The sequence below is a fragment of the Thermobia domestica genome, chromosome 5 (assembly GCF_964235325.1).
Source record: "Thermobia domestica chromosome 5, izTheDome1.hap1.1, whole genome shotgun sequence".
In the NCBI taxonomy this organism is placed as follows: Eukaryota; Metazoa; Arthropoda; class Insecta; order Zygentoma; family Lepismatidae; genus Thermobia; species Thermobia domestica.
This window is the reverse complement of record NC_137458.1, coordinates 267,027,923-267,045,589: the sequence shown is the minus strand read 5'-3', so window position 1 is coordinate 267,045,589 and position 17,667 is coordinate 267,027,923. Positions and strand designations below refer to the sequence as shown.

The window sequence follows — 17,667 nt, the reverse complement described above, 5'->3', positions numbered from 1 at the left end:
GCACGTTGCACAGACTTTGTTGAGTGAAATTTCAAAACGCACCTGCTGCGTTGCTGTTTGGCGAGCGCCATCTTGAATTTACTTCCCACTAGAAGAACAAGGAGTTAATGTTAGAACCTGTTGGGAAGAAACGAAGATGTTTCGTGTTGATGCATTTCCTGACACCTTAGTTACAAAGATATTGCAAAAAGTTTCCATTTTATAATCAATCGAAATCACGGAATGTTTTTGTGGACACGGTATATATTGGACGATTTCTCTTGTATGTCCATGTAAATGTTAAACTGGTGGATAAACAAAGCTGAAATTTTGTGCCATGCCAATATCGGCAGAGGGACATTGTTTGGCATACTGTGTGATGTAAGGTTAACAGTGTTGCGAACTCAACATAAAGTATCATTTTCGTAAATGGCACTACGTCAGATTATTACATGCCTTATATCTCATATCTACATGTAAAACAAACAACCAAATTTAGTAATAATAAAAAATGACTGATTACCGCAACATATTACATTTTTTCTGAATTTAACCCAGCGAAGCGGGTAATTGATGATAGTACATAAGAAATTTTAATCTGCATTTAAAGAAAAGCATATTACTAAATTTTTGGAATTTAATGAATAAAAAAGAAAAGCAGAAAAAAAAACATAATTAGTAAATAGAAAATATTGACATACATCTCTTACGGGACACCATGTTTACTAGAATCGATAAGTCCATTTATGTATTTCGATAACTATAGAGTTGATACTATTCTTTTGGGCTCAAAAATGGTAATGTTAACAATTCTTTCTCTTTGGGTTTTGGTTAGTTTTCACTTTGATTTGCTCAATCATTTTTGCTCTTGATTTTAGTACGATATTTTTCAGTCCTGGGATTTTTATAGTCTGATATAGTATACGTGTTTTTAAAAACAGTAGGTTAGATTCCATGATTGGTCATTTAGCAAGCTGTTTTTCATTTTTATTAAACGAACAACCCTTAAAAGTGCAGATCGAAATCATTTAGATTACTGTTTTGAAGAAACAAAATGTGTTGAAATATTAAAATATTATATCATACATCTTAGTGAAACCTTTTTCTATAATGGGCAATTCTTTTATATCAAACTCCATTTAAACGGGAAAATCCCAAGCAGTTCCTTAATTAGGAGTTATAGTGTACTTAAATTTCTTTGTTATTGTGTTTATTATTATATTACTCAAGACGTCGTCATTAATAGAGAGAAATGCGAGTGATTCTTTCTTTATGAGAGCAAAACATCCTATGTTGAATACAGTGAAGGAAATTTAGATAATAAAATAATAATAATAATAATTTCATGATAACGAAATTAATTTTAACACTAATTCACATCCATTGATATTTCTTTTTCATAATGTACCGCCAAATAGAGCAACCGTATTAATAAGCGCAAAACAGAATAGTACTAGTAGCAGCAAATAGTTTTTAATAACCAGTGTAAATAGTTTGAAATTTTTATGCCATATGTAACTAATTCCCGTACTTTCTGTTCCCGCAAAATCCTTTCATTACCTTTCATTCCTGTCTGGACAGTATTGACAGATGTTAGCGAAACTTGTACGCGAAACATGTTTCCTTAAAATTATTTACATGACATAGAAGAGCAAGGTGAATACCTGTTGGAGTTGATTGATATTTCTTCTGTATCATACCAAAACGTTCATCTATACCTGTTTTGGAAACACTGAAAGAAAATTTAATAGCTATTTCGCAACACTGTACAACAAACAAATATAGTACAAAATGTTAGTAGGGATACTTCATAATTTTGTATTGTCCGTTTATTAAGGGAAATTACTTGTTTTATTTGTACATACATTAAAAAAAAAAAAAAGTTTTCGTCGTTAGAACATGTTACCGTGTTACCATAAAGGACATTCGTTGGTCGTTGGACTAATATCCCACTATTATGCATCAGTGCTAAGAGAGACAGTGATAATGGTGGAATGAAGAAAGTGGAGGAAATGGGAAAACCCCGAGAAGAACCACGTATACGATGTTTGTTCATCACAAATTTCACTTGGCGGAACTGGGATCGAACCAGGGACTCTGTGGACACTGTATTGTCCAAACACAACAAGAATTGTGGTATAAGTCGTGTAGTTTGAGTGAATGGACACTGCTTTTAGGAATGAGGAACTGTATGGTTGTCCAGGGAGCGGACTGAATAGCTTGGTAGTTAACGAATTGGCACGGTACTTTGAAGATCCCAGGTTCGAGTACCGGTCGAGTCGTGCGTTTTTTCACTATTTGTATATCATTTAATAATTAGTTAAAATCAATTTTGAGTCAAACAGTACCAGTCAACACCTCCATCGACAGCAGCGATTTTCAGCACTACATAGAGCCACTATTTTGTTGGAAGTTATAGTTTTACACTATTATAATGTACAGGGATGAACAAAAATATGGGAACACCTGGTATAAAAGAGATAGCCATTTCAAACACGATTTGCGTCCGAAAGGTATGTGTCACTATGCTCATCGGCACATCCCGTAAGGTATACAACCTGGCCAATCGAACAGATGGGCCAGTTACAGTTGAGCGACCGGTGCGTGCAGGTTATCGTGAATCATGTCTAAGTTGACAAAGTTTCTAAAGGGCAAATTCTGGGTGCGCGTATGGTAGGAGCTTTCGTCACGAAAGTAGTGGAAATGTTTAGTGTATCAAGAGGCACAGTCTCGAAGTTCAAGATTGCCTACGAAAAACCGCATCAGCGTGGACGCAAGTGTATGTTGCGTGACAGTGATAGACGCACATTGAGTAAGATTATGACCAAGCAAAATATCAGCACCGCGTCAAAAGTCACAACTGAGCTGAATACAGTGCTTACGAACACCGTTAACGTCAAAACAGTCGGAAGAGAATTCCACAAGCAGTGTATTTATGGCAGATCTGCAATTTCCAAACTACTCGTTACTGTTGACCATACCGCTATACAGAGAGAGGGGTGAAACATAAAAACTAGCCAATAGAGCAGTGGAAGACTGTCATCTGATCGGATGAGTCTTCCTTCACATTATTTTCAACTGCTGTCCGAGTATACGTGTGGACAACGCCAGCACAGGCGTACGATACAGACTGTCTGGTACCAAGAATGATGATTTGGGCAGTTTGGATGGTCCAGTGATGATTTGGGTAGCCATATGCTGGTATTCTGCTGGACCCATAATCACCCTGCATGGACATGTCACTGCCAAGGACTACGTAACCATTTTGAGTGACCAGCTGCATCCCATGGTGCAAACTTTGTTCTCAGATGGTAATGCCGTGTTTCAAAATGACATATAGCTATGTTCATATAGCTCACATCGTCCAGGACTGGTTTGATAAGCACGAAGATGAAGTGTCACATCTACCATGGCCTCCACAATCGCCAGACCTCAATGTCATCGAGCCCTTGTGGTCAGTTCTGAAGACCAAGGTGCGAGCCCGCTACCCACCGCCGTCGTCTCTACAATAACTTGCAGCTGCTTTGGTGGAAGAATGGTACAACATCCCTTTGACAACCGTACCCGACCTATATTTCTCCATTTCCCGTCGACTGCAGTCCGTTCTGCGAGCCGAAGGTGGTCCTACTCGATGTTAATAAAGGTAATGTGCAATTTTTCAGGTGATTCCATATTTTTGTCTCGTGGGTGTTCAGTAAAGTTTGTCCGTAGTAAAAACAGTTTAGGAACCACTGGTATAGTTAGTGGATGAATGGAAAACTATTGAAATTTCCTTTTTTCGAAATGGGGGTATTCACCTATAACAGAGAGTACGTAAAAATATAAATGTGATTTATTCATTTTAATAAATAATTATTGTGAGGTATTTCAATGAGTGGGAAACATGATTATTTTTTCATGATGTAGGAAAATAACATGCCTTCAAAACTTCATCTAAACACACACCCGAAGGAAGAACACTAGTTTATCGTTCGAAATCATTGGTAATTGATAAGTTAGCATCTCCGCTGGAATACCAGAGGGGAAGAAATTTAAATAAATAATAATAATAGTACATTTTTCCTCTAAATTTGCAGGTAGCTCACAGTAATATGTGCTCAAGAACTAGTACCAAAGATGTTAATAAGCGGGATGGGAAAGGTATGTGTGTAAATTATTGTTTATAGTGTAATATAGGGTAGTTTGTTAATTATTTTCCTTTGTTTCTAGACATGTAGCAGTAAAGTTAGTTTTGATTTTAACATAATTATATAGATCTACTTTTGGTAGAGTAGAGTTCATTTGTACGGAAGTGTTTGTAGCATTCTTTTTAGATATAACGAAAATCTCCCTACCTCACAGTCAGATCGTAGAGTTTTGCTTCTGTTTCAAAACCTCTCAACTCACACAATGCAAAAACTTTTGGTAGAGATGTAGAAAAAAAGAAAAAAATCTTCAGTGGTGCTAGAAGCATATTTCTTTATATGATCATGTTACCTTCACGGAGGTCGGTGTCTCAGTGGTAGAGTGTTTATCAATTGCGCGTTGTTTTTGCATTCTTATTAACACTCAATTCTTATTAACATTGAATTCTTATTAACGTTGTCGTTTCTTCTCATATGTCTCTGTATGTCTGTCGTACACTGTTTTAAAAAAAATCAGATATATTAACTTATTTTCTAGTTTCTCATCTACAAAGAGCAAGAGATAATTGATATAGTCAACAAGTAATCGTAATTAAAGTATGTGAGGTGTACGCGTATGGGACCTTATTTCTGACAATAAAATGGAAGAAAGAAAAAAGATAGGCACAAGTTTGACGTCAAAAAACACAGACTGTAGCGATAAGTAAATTGACTTTGCGAGTAGCGGCAAAGTTTGTGAGCAGCTTGCAAAAGTAACACTGATGAGAAATGAAGGAAATACAATAGCGAAAATCTTCCTACTTAATTTTCAGGCATTTTCGAAATAACATTTCGAAAAATCTGGAAACACCAAATTCTAGAGCCATTTGCAAATACTTTCTCTTTTCTTTTCCTTTTTGGATCAAAAGATCCAATATATTTCAGTCAAAAAAATTTCTTGTACGTCTTATATCTGGAAAACGACATATAATGTAGCTAAAAAGTACAAAAACTCGATTTAGGGGCCATTTGAAAATTTTGTGACCTCTGATCCAATTTTGGGTCAAAAGATACATATTTCAATCGAAAGTTGGAGCCGCTGTGGCTCAGTGGTAGAGCGTTTACCTCTGGTGCTTAGGGTCCCGGATTCGATCCCAGCGCCCGCCAAGTTAACTTTGTGGTGGATAAACACCGTGTGCGTGAGTTGCCTCAGGGTTATTCCGTTTCCTCCCACTTTCTTCATTCCACCATTTCACTCATCTGTAATCATCACCGTTTCCTTTAGCCTAACCGGCATAAACGTGGGACGTAAAACTCAAAATTTCATTTTTTTTAAAATCAAAAGTTTTCGTGTACGCCTTATATCTGGAGAACTGCATATAGTGTAGGCAAACCCAAACTATCAGTTAACTCAGTATGATGTGCTTATTGCGTAGAAAATACGAAAACTCGGTTTAGGGGCCGTTCAAAAATGTTGTGGTCCCTGGTCCAAAAACTAATTATTGGCCAAGATCGCAATCTTTTGATGCTTTTTTTTATCATTCCCAAAATTCTTGTACAATCATTTAATCTGCTTTTTACTTGAAACTATGTTGATATTATTGTACATCTGAGTAGTTGGACAAGGCATCTGTATGCTAAATCGATTTTCATGAAACATGCTTTTTACACATTATTTTTGAGATTTATGTGATGTTTTCGTTTTCATTCCCAAGTAAGAAGTGAATTCTTTTCAGTGTTGAATAGAGAGCTAAAATAGAAGATCAGTTCCCGTTGATCTAGTGGCTAGCGCGCGCTTTTAGTACACGGAATACCGGATTCGATTCCTGGTGGGAGAGCTTTGAAAAGTTTGAACGCATTACTGTGTTTCCGATTCTACCTTAAACTGTATATCCACATTTCATACAGTTTCAGTTCGGAAAAGAACACTACACTTCAACAAACGAACAGGCAGGAATATAAAGGGAATATAGTTGTTCGTCTTAGACACTTTTTTATTTGTTTGTTTGTTTGTTTGTTAGATCTACTGTGAGTATTCAATCTTCTATTAAAGTTATCACCGATGTTGTCTTTAACGTATTATCCCCATCGTCTTCTGACCTTTTATTGAGAACTTAAGAGTGTCTAACAATTCATATTCTTTTGTACTTTAGTACAATAAGAATTAGAACCTTGGTGTAGTTGATCATGCACGCACAAAAACTGTTAAGAATTGTTAAAGTACGTATCCCAGTAATTCCTGTAGAGTGTAGAACTTCTCCAAAACTATTTGAATAAATATATATTTTTTTAAACTATACAGTTGGTTCTAAAATGCAAGCCACATGGCATCTTGAATTCAGTAAGTTATGGAAGTATGCACTTTTTATTAAATTACAAGCATTTAAGCTTCCAATGTTTGTAGGCGAGACGAAACTTCATATTGCTTGTCGAAGAAACAACAAGACAAGGGTGCTTGAGCTATTGAGTATGCCTGGAATCAATGTGAATGTTCCCGACAATTGTGGATGGACAGCTTTACACGAAGCGGCAATATCTGGAAGTTATGAGTGTGTTGAAGCATTGTTAACTCACTCTGCTTCCACCACTGGTAGGTGGACTGCTACATTTGTTTTATGAAATTCTGGTCTTTTTAATATTTATTCTATACTCTCAATTTGTATGTTTTTAACAAATCAAAGTATAGCATGAAAACAGTTTTCTTCATACTCAAGATTAGAACTATATGTTAAAAACACAATCTGTTCAGTGCAACACTTAAAATAAAGCTTTATAACGCGAGTGAATGGCGCTAACCTCAAGTCTCTTAGGTCAGCGTTTCCCAACCTTTTCCAACTTGCGGCACACTATTGGTGTAACTTGAATTCTCGCGGCACACTTATTATTATTATGATTATTATTATTATTATTATTATTATTATTTGTAAATATAAAATACCGTGGTATTTTGTGTGATTACTGGCCTCCTTCTCACAGAGAAGAAAGCTCGAATACTGTTTTTCCCCGTGGTAAATCAATATGTTTATTTTTCATTCTAATTTAAAAATAGAAAACAATTGCAATGAAATATAGGATTCAGGTTTTAAAAAATTCACTTTCTTTTTTAAAAACTGTATCCAATCTTTCACGAAGAAGGAAGATCACTAAATAACGAACGAACAAAGAAATCTCTAGTACTTTTAAGACACAAATGTAGGTAATTTGTATGCATGTTTGCTTTGTCGAAAGGACCGAATTATATTTTAAAATTTCAAGTTACGAAATAGTCAGCAAACATAAAGAAGCAATAATGGTTCTAACAATGATAACAAATACTTTTTTTTACAAGATAAAAATGTACAGAAAGGTAACACATTATTAAACTTAAAATTTATTAACATGGTTAATATACGTTACAACTTTTCAATAATATCTATTGAAAGTTACAATTGTTTAATAATAATATATGAAAGTTACAAATTTACAAAAATAAGGAAAAGAAGTTGGTTCACGAAGCAAAATTAATGTGCAACTATCCGTCAATTGTGGACGAATAGTTGATAAACACACCCTCATATCATGTCCCAGAGTTAAAAGTTGTGACCTCTTCTTACACTTGATTGTGTTCATTGCAGAAAATCCTGCTTCTTAAGCAGGATGATGAAAAGAGAATGAGAACTTTTACAGCCTTTATAGTATTCTCCCCGGAGAGAAATCCAGATGATGCCTTGTCTTGCTGCGAGTGCTGGAGGTTCAAACCTCAGTCATTCCTCACATCAACCAATTCACTTTCTTCCTAGACATTTAATTCTGCTGACTACAGGACAGAATGCGTAAAGGGGTTCCTCACAGTAATGTATGTACAATAATATATTACAATTATTTTTTCCGTAGTAATGTGAAATTCAAATTCACATTTATTCTTGTGTCTTCCAATTTGGTTGACACAGAAATAATAATTTTATTTCGATTTCCTCGCGGCATACTGGTTGGGGAACGCTGTCTTAGGGTCTTCTCTGTTCGTGCGCTCGTAGTTTTCTTCGTAGTTACGAAACTTTCACATCAATTTGGACAGTGAAGTATAGAATTTAAACATTTGATTAAGTGTTGCACAAATAATACCACCACTTGCAGAATAACGACTAATGTTAGTCATCGTGGCCGGAAAAGTATTCTTTATTCTAAGAACTTTATTGTTATAGAGTTGGAAACTGACTCCAATGTTTGAGTAATCAAAATTGTTGCGTCTACAACTACAGAGTCCGCCAGAAAAATGTGTACATTGTTTAAGAAGAAAGAAAGAAAGAAAGGAAAAAAATATATATCATATTTCGTAATTACATTTAATTATTGTTCAAATGTGTGTTACAAACCTTCAAGTAAGCATATGTTGACATTAGATGTTCAAAATGTTGGCCGTTGACGGCCGAACTCCTAACAGAACACGAGCGGTTGCTGCAACTACAGCTGTCAATGTATCAATGGAGACCGATGCACATGCCTCTGTAATCGTTCCACGCGCCTCAGACTTGTCAACGATGCGTTTGATTGTTAAGCGGGTTGGTGTCGCAAGAAAATATGTAGCTCAAAGGTAGGGTCGAAAGAAAAGATGTTGCTTAAAGAATATATTTATTCAGTACAGCACGGTGTCTTGATCGAGGAGATGGTCTTCAGGGTGAATCTGGTTCTCTCCAGTATGGTGAAAATCAGCGTCTAGTACGGACGTCTCTGGTTAGACGTACAGTCAGCAGCTCCTCAACAGTGCTTACTACGTTCATTACGTCCAGGACAAAATGACTATATGAAAGTAGTTATTTCGATTCAATGACAACTACAGGGTTTGTCCGGAAAGTAATAGGACTGAGTCGATTTAAAAAAATTTACTGAGCCAATCGTTAATATTCTTTAAAAACTTTCAAAATAGGCTCCTTCTGCGTCGATGCAGCGCTGCCAGCGCGATTTCCAAGCATTGAAGGCGTCACGGAAGTCATTCTCCGGAATAGCCTTGAGAGCCGCGGTGCAAGCTGCTTGGATCCCCTCTGTCGTCTCAAAATGCTTGCCTTTCATCGGGCGTTTCAGGCGAGGAAACATAAAGAAGTCCGGAGGGCACATCTGGGCTGTAGGGCAGCTGCGGAAGCGTTGGCATGCCGGCCTTGGTCAGGTAGCTGTTCATAAGAAAAGCGGTATGAGCCGGGGCGTTGTCGTGGTGCAGCTTCCAGTCGGCTCCGATGTCTGGTCGGACCCGATTGCCCCTTCGTTTGAGTCTCTTGAGCACTTCCACGTAAAACTTGGCGTTGACGGTTTGTCCAGGAGGAACAAATTCATGGTGGACGATGCCTTTGATGTCAAAAAAGACAATGAGCATCGTTTTCACTTTGGATTTGCTCATTCTTCCCTTTTTTGGGCGAGGAGACGCCGGCGTGTGCCACTCGGAAGATTGCCTCTTTGTCTCGGGATCATACTCAAAGATCCATGATTCGTCACCTGTGATTACGTTATTCAAAAATTGGGGGTCACTTTCACACATGTTCAAATTTTCTTGGCACAATTCCACTCGCCGCAATTTCTGGTCGTCAGTGAGCACTTTTGGGACAATCTTCGCGCACACCTTGCGCATGTTCAAATGCTCCGTCACAATTTCATGAACCACAGTTTTTGGTAAATTTAACATCTGGGCAATTAAACGAATACTTAGTCGACGGTCTGAGTTCAAAACTTCGCGCACACGAGTCACGAGTGTTTGTCGAAGTCGAAGGTCTTCCAGCACGGTCTTCATCGGCGACCTCTTCCCGGCCCTCCGAAAAGGCCTTGTGCCACCGAAACACACCACTTCTTGCTAAAGCATCATCTGGGTAAACCTGCTTGATCATATCAAACGTCTCTGTTGCAGATTTACCGAGTTTAACACAGAATTTAATCGCGTACCTCTGCTCTAACGAACGCTGCATTTTCGGCTTGCACCACTCACAGAAACACGTCGCGCGAAAAAGCCTGTCCTGATTCTCCGTGTGCTCGGAGACAACTGACCAGCCGCTCGTTCGTTAGCTAGGAACGCCCTCTACCGGATCCAGTCGGTGCGCGCACACTCCGAAGTACAGTCATGGCGGAATAAAATCAGTCCTCTTACTTTCTGGACAAACCCTGTATAAACTATTTACCTTTAACGTTGCGAGCAGTCCCGGGTTCGATTGTCGGTGGGGCACTCGATCAAGAAAATGTAAAACACATTTTCAGGCCAGCCACCCTAAATGAGGTTTTCCTCATTCGCACCAGGCAAATGCTGGGATGGCACCTAACATATAAGTCCCAGGCCGCTTCCTTCCTTTCCTTTCCTCCGGATAGTGTGCTCGTTGAGGGAGGTCATCCCTCAGACATGACGGGCTAAATGGCCATAGATGCCGAACGCCTAGAAATCTAAATCCTAAATCTCTACTTACCTCTAGGCAATTTTACGACTTACTAATTTAACTTGATGAAGTGGTGAGAGTGCTTGTACTTTTTACAAAATGTAAACCTGGGTAGTAATCAATGAGCCATTCAGAACTCTCCACTCTTAACTTCTCTTTTCAACAATTGTCAACAGCAGAATCCTTCACAAAGGCACTCACCTTCCCTATTTCAGTCAACCCAGAAGATAAAGAATGTGATGCAATGAAAGGAATGTGGAAAGAAGACGTGTGATAGCTTTATTTCAAAAGAATAGTGTTAAATGAAAGAATGAAGAATCGCATATATATTTCTGTCTCGAGCGACCATCTTAACGAGTATTTGAAATGAGTTGTCAGTATTAGAATTAATTGTCCATCTCAGAAAATGAAAAGCAATGTCTTTATATGAAGTTATTAATGTGTCAGTATCATCTCATTCATACGCATTATCATAATCTATCTTCACACCACCATATGATCCCTTCACATAGAGTACTTAATACGAGTAATAACCACCAGAAGAATAATATTTTTAAAGTATATGTGATATTTTTATGCTGGGTATTTTTATCTTCCCATTTAAAATCATCTCAAATGCTTGACAACATACTATATTCGAGATCGTATTTTATTCAGGCCAATACGAAATATGTAGAACTCAAAATACTATAGTACTTCATATAAGTGCTAAACCATTGTAACAACAAAATTGTGGTATTGTTGTCATTTTGAAAGGAAATAAAAGGGAGATTGGTAGTTAAGTAGACATTCTTGTAATAACTAACACACATTTTTATAATTTTGAAATTAATAAGATTGTACTTTGCTAGTATAAACTAAGATTTTACTTTGCTAGTATAGTTTTTAAGTTTACAGTATAGGTAAGTAGATTACAGTGCTTGTATCGTTAGCTTTTGTAGTTCTTTAGAAACTTTTTTTTTCCAAGACTGTAGAAACATCAAATAATGATATTACATTTATAACAGGGATGCAAATAACCACTCGCCTGGGGCGAGTGGTTCATCGGTGCTAGCGAGCCACTATTGTTTATTTCAAACTGTAAAGGCTCGGATGTGTGCTAATAGCTTTTTTCTTGGGCGAGTAAAATTTTGTTGCTTATTTGCATCCCTGATTTATAAGCATCGTTTTACTCGTACTTAAGAATGTGATTTAACAAATGTGTATCATGATTATTATTATTTCAACTATTTGCCTTTCGCCAGGTCCTAGGACTAACGAATTTTTAATTTTAGATTTAAGCCTGGAGATTTTTCTTCCAAGTTTTTCGATCTTCAGCTTCCTCTTCTAATTCTCAATGTTTTCTTCTATTTCTCAGATCATCGATCAGTTATGTTCTTCCTATCCCTCGCTTTCCTTCTATCCTTCTATGGCGGTGTGAAGAAGACAGTTTCTTCACAAGATGTGTTCAGTCCAATTGGCCTTCCTACGAAGGATGCTAGCTAGAAGTGTCCTCTTTTCTCCTATCCGTTCTAAAACATCTTTCTTTGTTGCTTTCTCTGTTCATTTTATCTTCTCTAACTTCCGTAATGTCGAAGTCTCTGAATCATATAGTCCAATGCTCCAGTTGTAGTGTAGTATTTACTTATCTATGTCTGTTTCTTCTCTTCTCCTACAGACTTTGCAACCATCTATGATTTTTGTTAAGTCGTACTTCTGAAATCATACCACAACGTTTTTGTGTGTTGTTTATCTGTCTCTATCGTCTAAATGAGTTTCCAACATGTGTTCTTGTTATACTTTGAAGTTACTATTGTTCTCTCTTACATAAAGTGAGAGTGCCTATATCGGAGGAATATTAATTGAGTGTTCGTGTGAATAAAGTCTTTGTTTATTGGTCCTTGTACACGTGGTATTCCTAAGCCTAAATCCAAATTTAATTCGAGTTGCACTGTGGATGAGTGGTAGAGTCACTAACCTCTGGTGGGAGGAGTCCTTGGTTCGATCCCAGGCCATGTGAATTTGTGGTAGACAACATCGTTTCCGTGGGTTTTTTCGTGGTTCTCCCGTTTCGTCCTATTTTATCATTAAGCCAATTATTTCATATTTATTAACTTTCATTAACTTACATTGTCATCCGTCTTCTTAAGCTTTAAGGCATAATAGTTGCAGGTGAAACTTGAAATTTCGTTTCATTTCCGAATCCAATTCACTCCATTTCCCGACCGACAGATACCTACAAAAACTTGCACGCAAACACTAAGAAAGGAAAACTTAGCAATATGTTGTTTTTATCGTTTTCTACATATGTTCTTTTATCACTTTTCATTTTATTATCTTCGTTTCTTCTGTGGAACATTCAGTATTATTTTATTTATTTTTGTATACTGAATTTTTCTTTATTCAGTAAATAATAAGAAATAATAGTAAATAAAAATGTAATAATATAAAAGAAATATAGAGGGTTAAAAATGTATAACATAAATTTAAGTCTAATATAATAGTAAAACTAAAAATAAATACAGATAGTGTACATAAATAGATCGTTTCATGATTCTTTGCGTGTCGGAATGTACGGAAGTTGAAGTGTTACCATAACTTAACATTTGTTGCAAACAGACATGAAAAAATAGAGAAGATACTATTTACTAATACTGCAGTGCAAAAACTCAGTTATACAATATGCTTTATAAATCAGATATAGAACCTACATTCTTACAACTCCGATGCAATATAACGTCCCTTTCCAGCGCCGAGAGTATTTGAGAGGGGCCTGCTATTTAAAGTGAGACCCTTGGATTTTTTATCTGCTGTAAGTGGTCCTACCAGTAATCAAACCTGGAACCTCAAGAAAGGACAGGAAAGGAATGCGGTTCGCGGATTAGGTCGCATTGACTTTTTATTTATTTATTTGTTTATTTTTATATAATGCGTGAAGGGAAAGGGTTTTTAAGAATACTGATATGAAAGAAACCGTCCAGTATATCGTGAAGGACTGTGTGTTGTAGAACAAGTAGTTGAGACTACTTTGTTTAGGTCCGCTAGACGAAAGGCGGAAACAAGAATTTCTGCTTTTAACCGCTTAAGTTCAACAACTACATGTAGCAGTTTTACTAAGTAGGTGACTGTAAACACAAATCCAAATGATGTAGTTCATGATAAAAGCATTTTACAATCTCTACTACAGTCGTTGTTCACTTAAAATTTTGTTCTTTTAACAAATAATCACTAAATAGCTTTCAGACATCGAACGGATCGTCGATAGCGCGTAGAGAGGAAAGAGTATTGGAGGAAGAGAAGAGTCTGATCGTGTCTGATTCTTAGCACTTTAAATGGTACATAAATGCACTACTGCACTTAACTAACGTTGAGTGGAAACGCGCTAAGTTAATTTTCTATTTCGTTAAATGTTTGGGAAAATGGGAGACAGTGGAACTGGAATAACTTTCCGTACCTTATTGCAACATTAATCCGTTTACGGTTTGTTAGTAATTTGTTGCAGGTGTACTGCCCTTTGGTAACTTTCCTGAGACATATAGTGGAGAAACTTCATTCGAAATCGTCGCTGGTAAGTTCATGTGCGAAATAGCCGTGAAGAATTAATAAACACGATTTCTTGTATTTTGAAGTGAGTTGTTTGCCATACTAGTTTTCCAACAAATTGTTGTTATGCTTATTCAGATTCTGAAACACAACAATGGCTTTTGGAAGCGTATTTTAAGTTTTCAAGAAAAAATCAAGTGATCATGTACGTAGTCGGACGTGTCCAATGTAAGTAGCCAACCTACAAAAGTGAAAATAGCATTTACTGCATTCGTCATAATCAGGTGTCCACTTTAAAGAGTAGTAAGTATATATGTCGGAATGGGATATCTCCAGTTCCACAAGGGAGATTCGAGCTAATTCCCAACATGAGCTCATGTGGTTCGGATCCCACGTTAAACCGTAGATCCACGTCTTATATGACCTCGCTGTTGAGCGGGACGCTAAACTCAAAAATCAGGTCAAAATTAAGTTCCACAAAAAATGGATCAAGTTACAAGTTCTACTATTCCTGTACTGTACTCAATGGACTAATGCCGAAATAAACTAGCAGGATGCAGAATAAGATCCTTGTACCTATACAGTACTCAAGGAACTAATACCGAAATAAACTAGCAGGATGTAGATAAGATCCTGACAAAGTCTGAAGTCGGAACTGAAGTGTCTGTCGTATCTCTGCCTCAAAATATGAGCTGTTAGGTCCGGTACCCTAGTGGCTTCAGCCATAATTTGAGGGAAGCAGGATACGGGTAGTAGCCCTCTTGGCATTCAGGGACTCCCAAGAATGATTTAGACTCTGCCAGGTGGTTGGTATATCCTGGAATTCTGTTCCTTGCGGCTGCCGGAACTACTATTTACACTTCGCCTACTCGCTAGGGGAATTCCTCTGCTAGTAGGTACAACTGAGAGGTAGACCTAGGTACCTCATGCTAATAGGTGTATCTCAATGTCCTTCTGAAAGGTTCTGAGTATTGTATGTGCTACTTTGAGCGAAGTACATCCTTGCTAGTCTTTGAAATCACGGGCCGGATTAAAGTGCACACCCATCTTACGACGCTACTAGGGTAGGAATGATTCGTCCCACCCCTAAATTGGCAGTTTGCAGGAATCATTGGGTCAAATAGTGCATGTGATACCTCAGCTGTAATTTGAGGAGGTCAGTACTGGAATTTTAGCCCCTACCTGGTTGCCAGGAGGCTTGTACAAATGAGTTTGATTCTTCTGGGCTTCATACATTAGAATTCCATAAATTAATTCCGAATCACTACTATAAGGTTTTAATTTTGAAGTTAAGTGACCAACAAAACGAGTTGACTCTTTATACAACTCTAAACACGAGGATGATCTAATAGGAATAATGTGGAATCTACCTACGTGCGCTTAAAATCAGTTTCAAGAGATATCGGGTGAGTAGCTTCTTTGCATTATAAAGAATCTTCTATAACTCATTTTCAGAATTGTTATTACGGATGTATATTGCAAAATACGGTACGCTAATAACAGTAACCGGTGTACTTAATAAATTTATGAATATACTCGTCACTAAACTTTTTTTTTAAAAGGTTTAGAGACATGCAGGCACTTCTTGAAGTATGTTTTACAAGGAATTTGCTAACTTGCTACATGCTTGCCAAGAGGCTTAGATTTCGTCCGTCCTAAATTCCCTTCATTCCTGTAAGCAGTATACTTCTTTTGCAGTTGCTTTTTAAAAAATAAATAAATAAATACAATGGGTAAAATAATACTGATAATACAAATAAATGTAGTTGTCAGCAGAGAATTATAAATGGAATTTAGACATGTTGTAAGGGAAACTAATTTTGTAAACATATACATAATCTGCTGTTTGTAAACATATACATGATAAGACTGAAGTATGCTGTACGCAGAAAGCGACCTGGCCTTCTAACATGTAGCGTTCTCTTCGGATGATACCATACTTGGTGGCGGCAACGCAAAACCATCTTGCAACTCTCGGTACGGAGTGCCTTGCTCATCCGTCGTACAATCCCGACCTCACGTCCAGTGACATACATCTCTTTCCAACATTCAAGAAGGCTCTCGCCGAAGGCACTTTGGAACAAATAACAAAGTGAGTTTTCCGTATGCAGGTTCAAAATTTGTAGAACTATATAACAAGTGTATCAGCGTACTTGGTTCTTAGACACCTCTGTCCAGAGCACCAGGGGAAACTTATTTTTCGACTTACCCGTATGTTTCTTGCGTTATCTTATGGCATTCAAAATTTCTTCCCCTGTTACCTATAACAACTTTAGTTTTCCTCTCTGCTTTTCTTACGTAGCTAGTGATTTACTGTTATTTGTGGAAGGCTTTTTTTTTTTTTTTTTTTTTTTTTTTTTTTTTTTTTTTTAATGAAAATGTGTACTGTTCATGATAAATCCTCGAAGAGAGCTCGTAAACGTTTCTTCTCATGCTGTTTTACACACTTGTAGTTGTAGTTCTTGTTTCTGTTTCATTTCTCCATACTTACTTACTAGAAACACTGATATGACGTGTTAATTGGAAATCTCTTGTTTTATTACTTCAGAAATACGAACTTTTAATCGAAACCCACTGAAAATCTTATTTCTCTTGGTTCTATTTTATTATTTCATAAATACAATCTGATTTAGTATGCTAAATTGTTCCTCACTATTCTTTATAAGAATTGAATATCAACGTTTTTTAATTTCTTTTACTGAAATTTATCGTAACTATGGAAAGTATCTATGCCCGAGTGTAGATTTGAATCTATAATTTTCGTTACATACGGAGAAATGTATAGTATTGAATTCAGATAATTAGCCTGTAAATTGGTTATTTATACTTTAAATTCTAAGATGCCAAGTGGCTTATATAATAGAATATATACGTGATTTACTATTGATTTATTCCCTCAGATCCGAGTCAGAAAGTTGATTTATTAGCATCCAGTGAAACAGGAGAAATACCACTTCATGATGCTGTACAGAATAATAATTTGCCTATCTGTAAAATATTGTTGGAGCATGGAGGTTTGTTTCTCATTCTATTACTAATATTGCACGCATCAAACTCCTCATTAAAAATAAATATAGTAATAATGTTTATTTCTGTTCCACAAACAGCCTAATGGCAAAAATATAGTAGTTCATTAGTTGTAGGCTGACAGCGAAAATCTTGCTAAGTGCCAAAATGAAAATGTTGAATAGAAAGCCCAGATTTTACTTCTAATTGGTGGGATATATAGCCGCGCGCATTCTTCTGGCGATTATTTGAACTACTTCCACAGTGAATACTAGATAGCCCGTTGTTCACTGAGTAGTGTTAGGCACATAGGCCACATTTTAACATTAAATCGAATTTTTGCATTTAGCACGAATTTTATTTTCAGTCTAGTTATATATTGATAACTGTACACTGAGTAACTTGCCATATAAGTTTCATTGTATTTATTCCAATATAATAATAATAATAATAATAATAATAATAATAATAATAATAAACTGTTGTATTATCGCCTTCCTTGTAATGTTAACACATAATTGTCATAGCCTCACAAATTGTAGACCTCAATAGTATCAGAAACAGTGGGTAGTCAATGTGTGAAATTTATGACTTAGGTTATTTACTAGAAATAGTCAGTTTTGGTATAAAACATATCAAATGTATGGTTCAATGGAATCACTGTTGATTGA

At 36.6% G+C, this 17,667-nt stretch overlaps 1 protein-coding gene across 10 annotated transcripts in view; it reads left to right on the top strand.

Moving 5' to 3' along the window:
• Positions 1-17,667, top strand: part of LOC145686586 (uncharacterized) — a 678,364-nt gene that overhangs the window by 643,707 nt on the left and 16,990 nt on the right. For 6 of the 10 annotated variants that reach the window (XM_081760035.1, XM_081760038.1, XM_081760034.1 and 3 more), the window contains 3 exons: positions 4,056-4,119; positions 6,487-6,672; positions 16,891-17,004. The exons of 1 other annotated variant lie outside the window; for it this stretch is intronic. In XM_081760035.1, coding sequence (XP_081616161.1) covers positions 4,056-4,119; positions 6,487-6,672; positions 16,891-17,004 — 364 coding nt within the window. The remainder of the gene's footprint in view (positions 1-4,055; positions 4,120-6,486; positions 6,673-16,890; positions 17,005-17,667) is intronic. 3 more of the 10 variants (XM_081760039.1, XM_081760037.1, XM_081760040.1) reach the window with 3 other exon arrangements.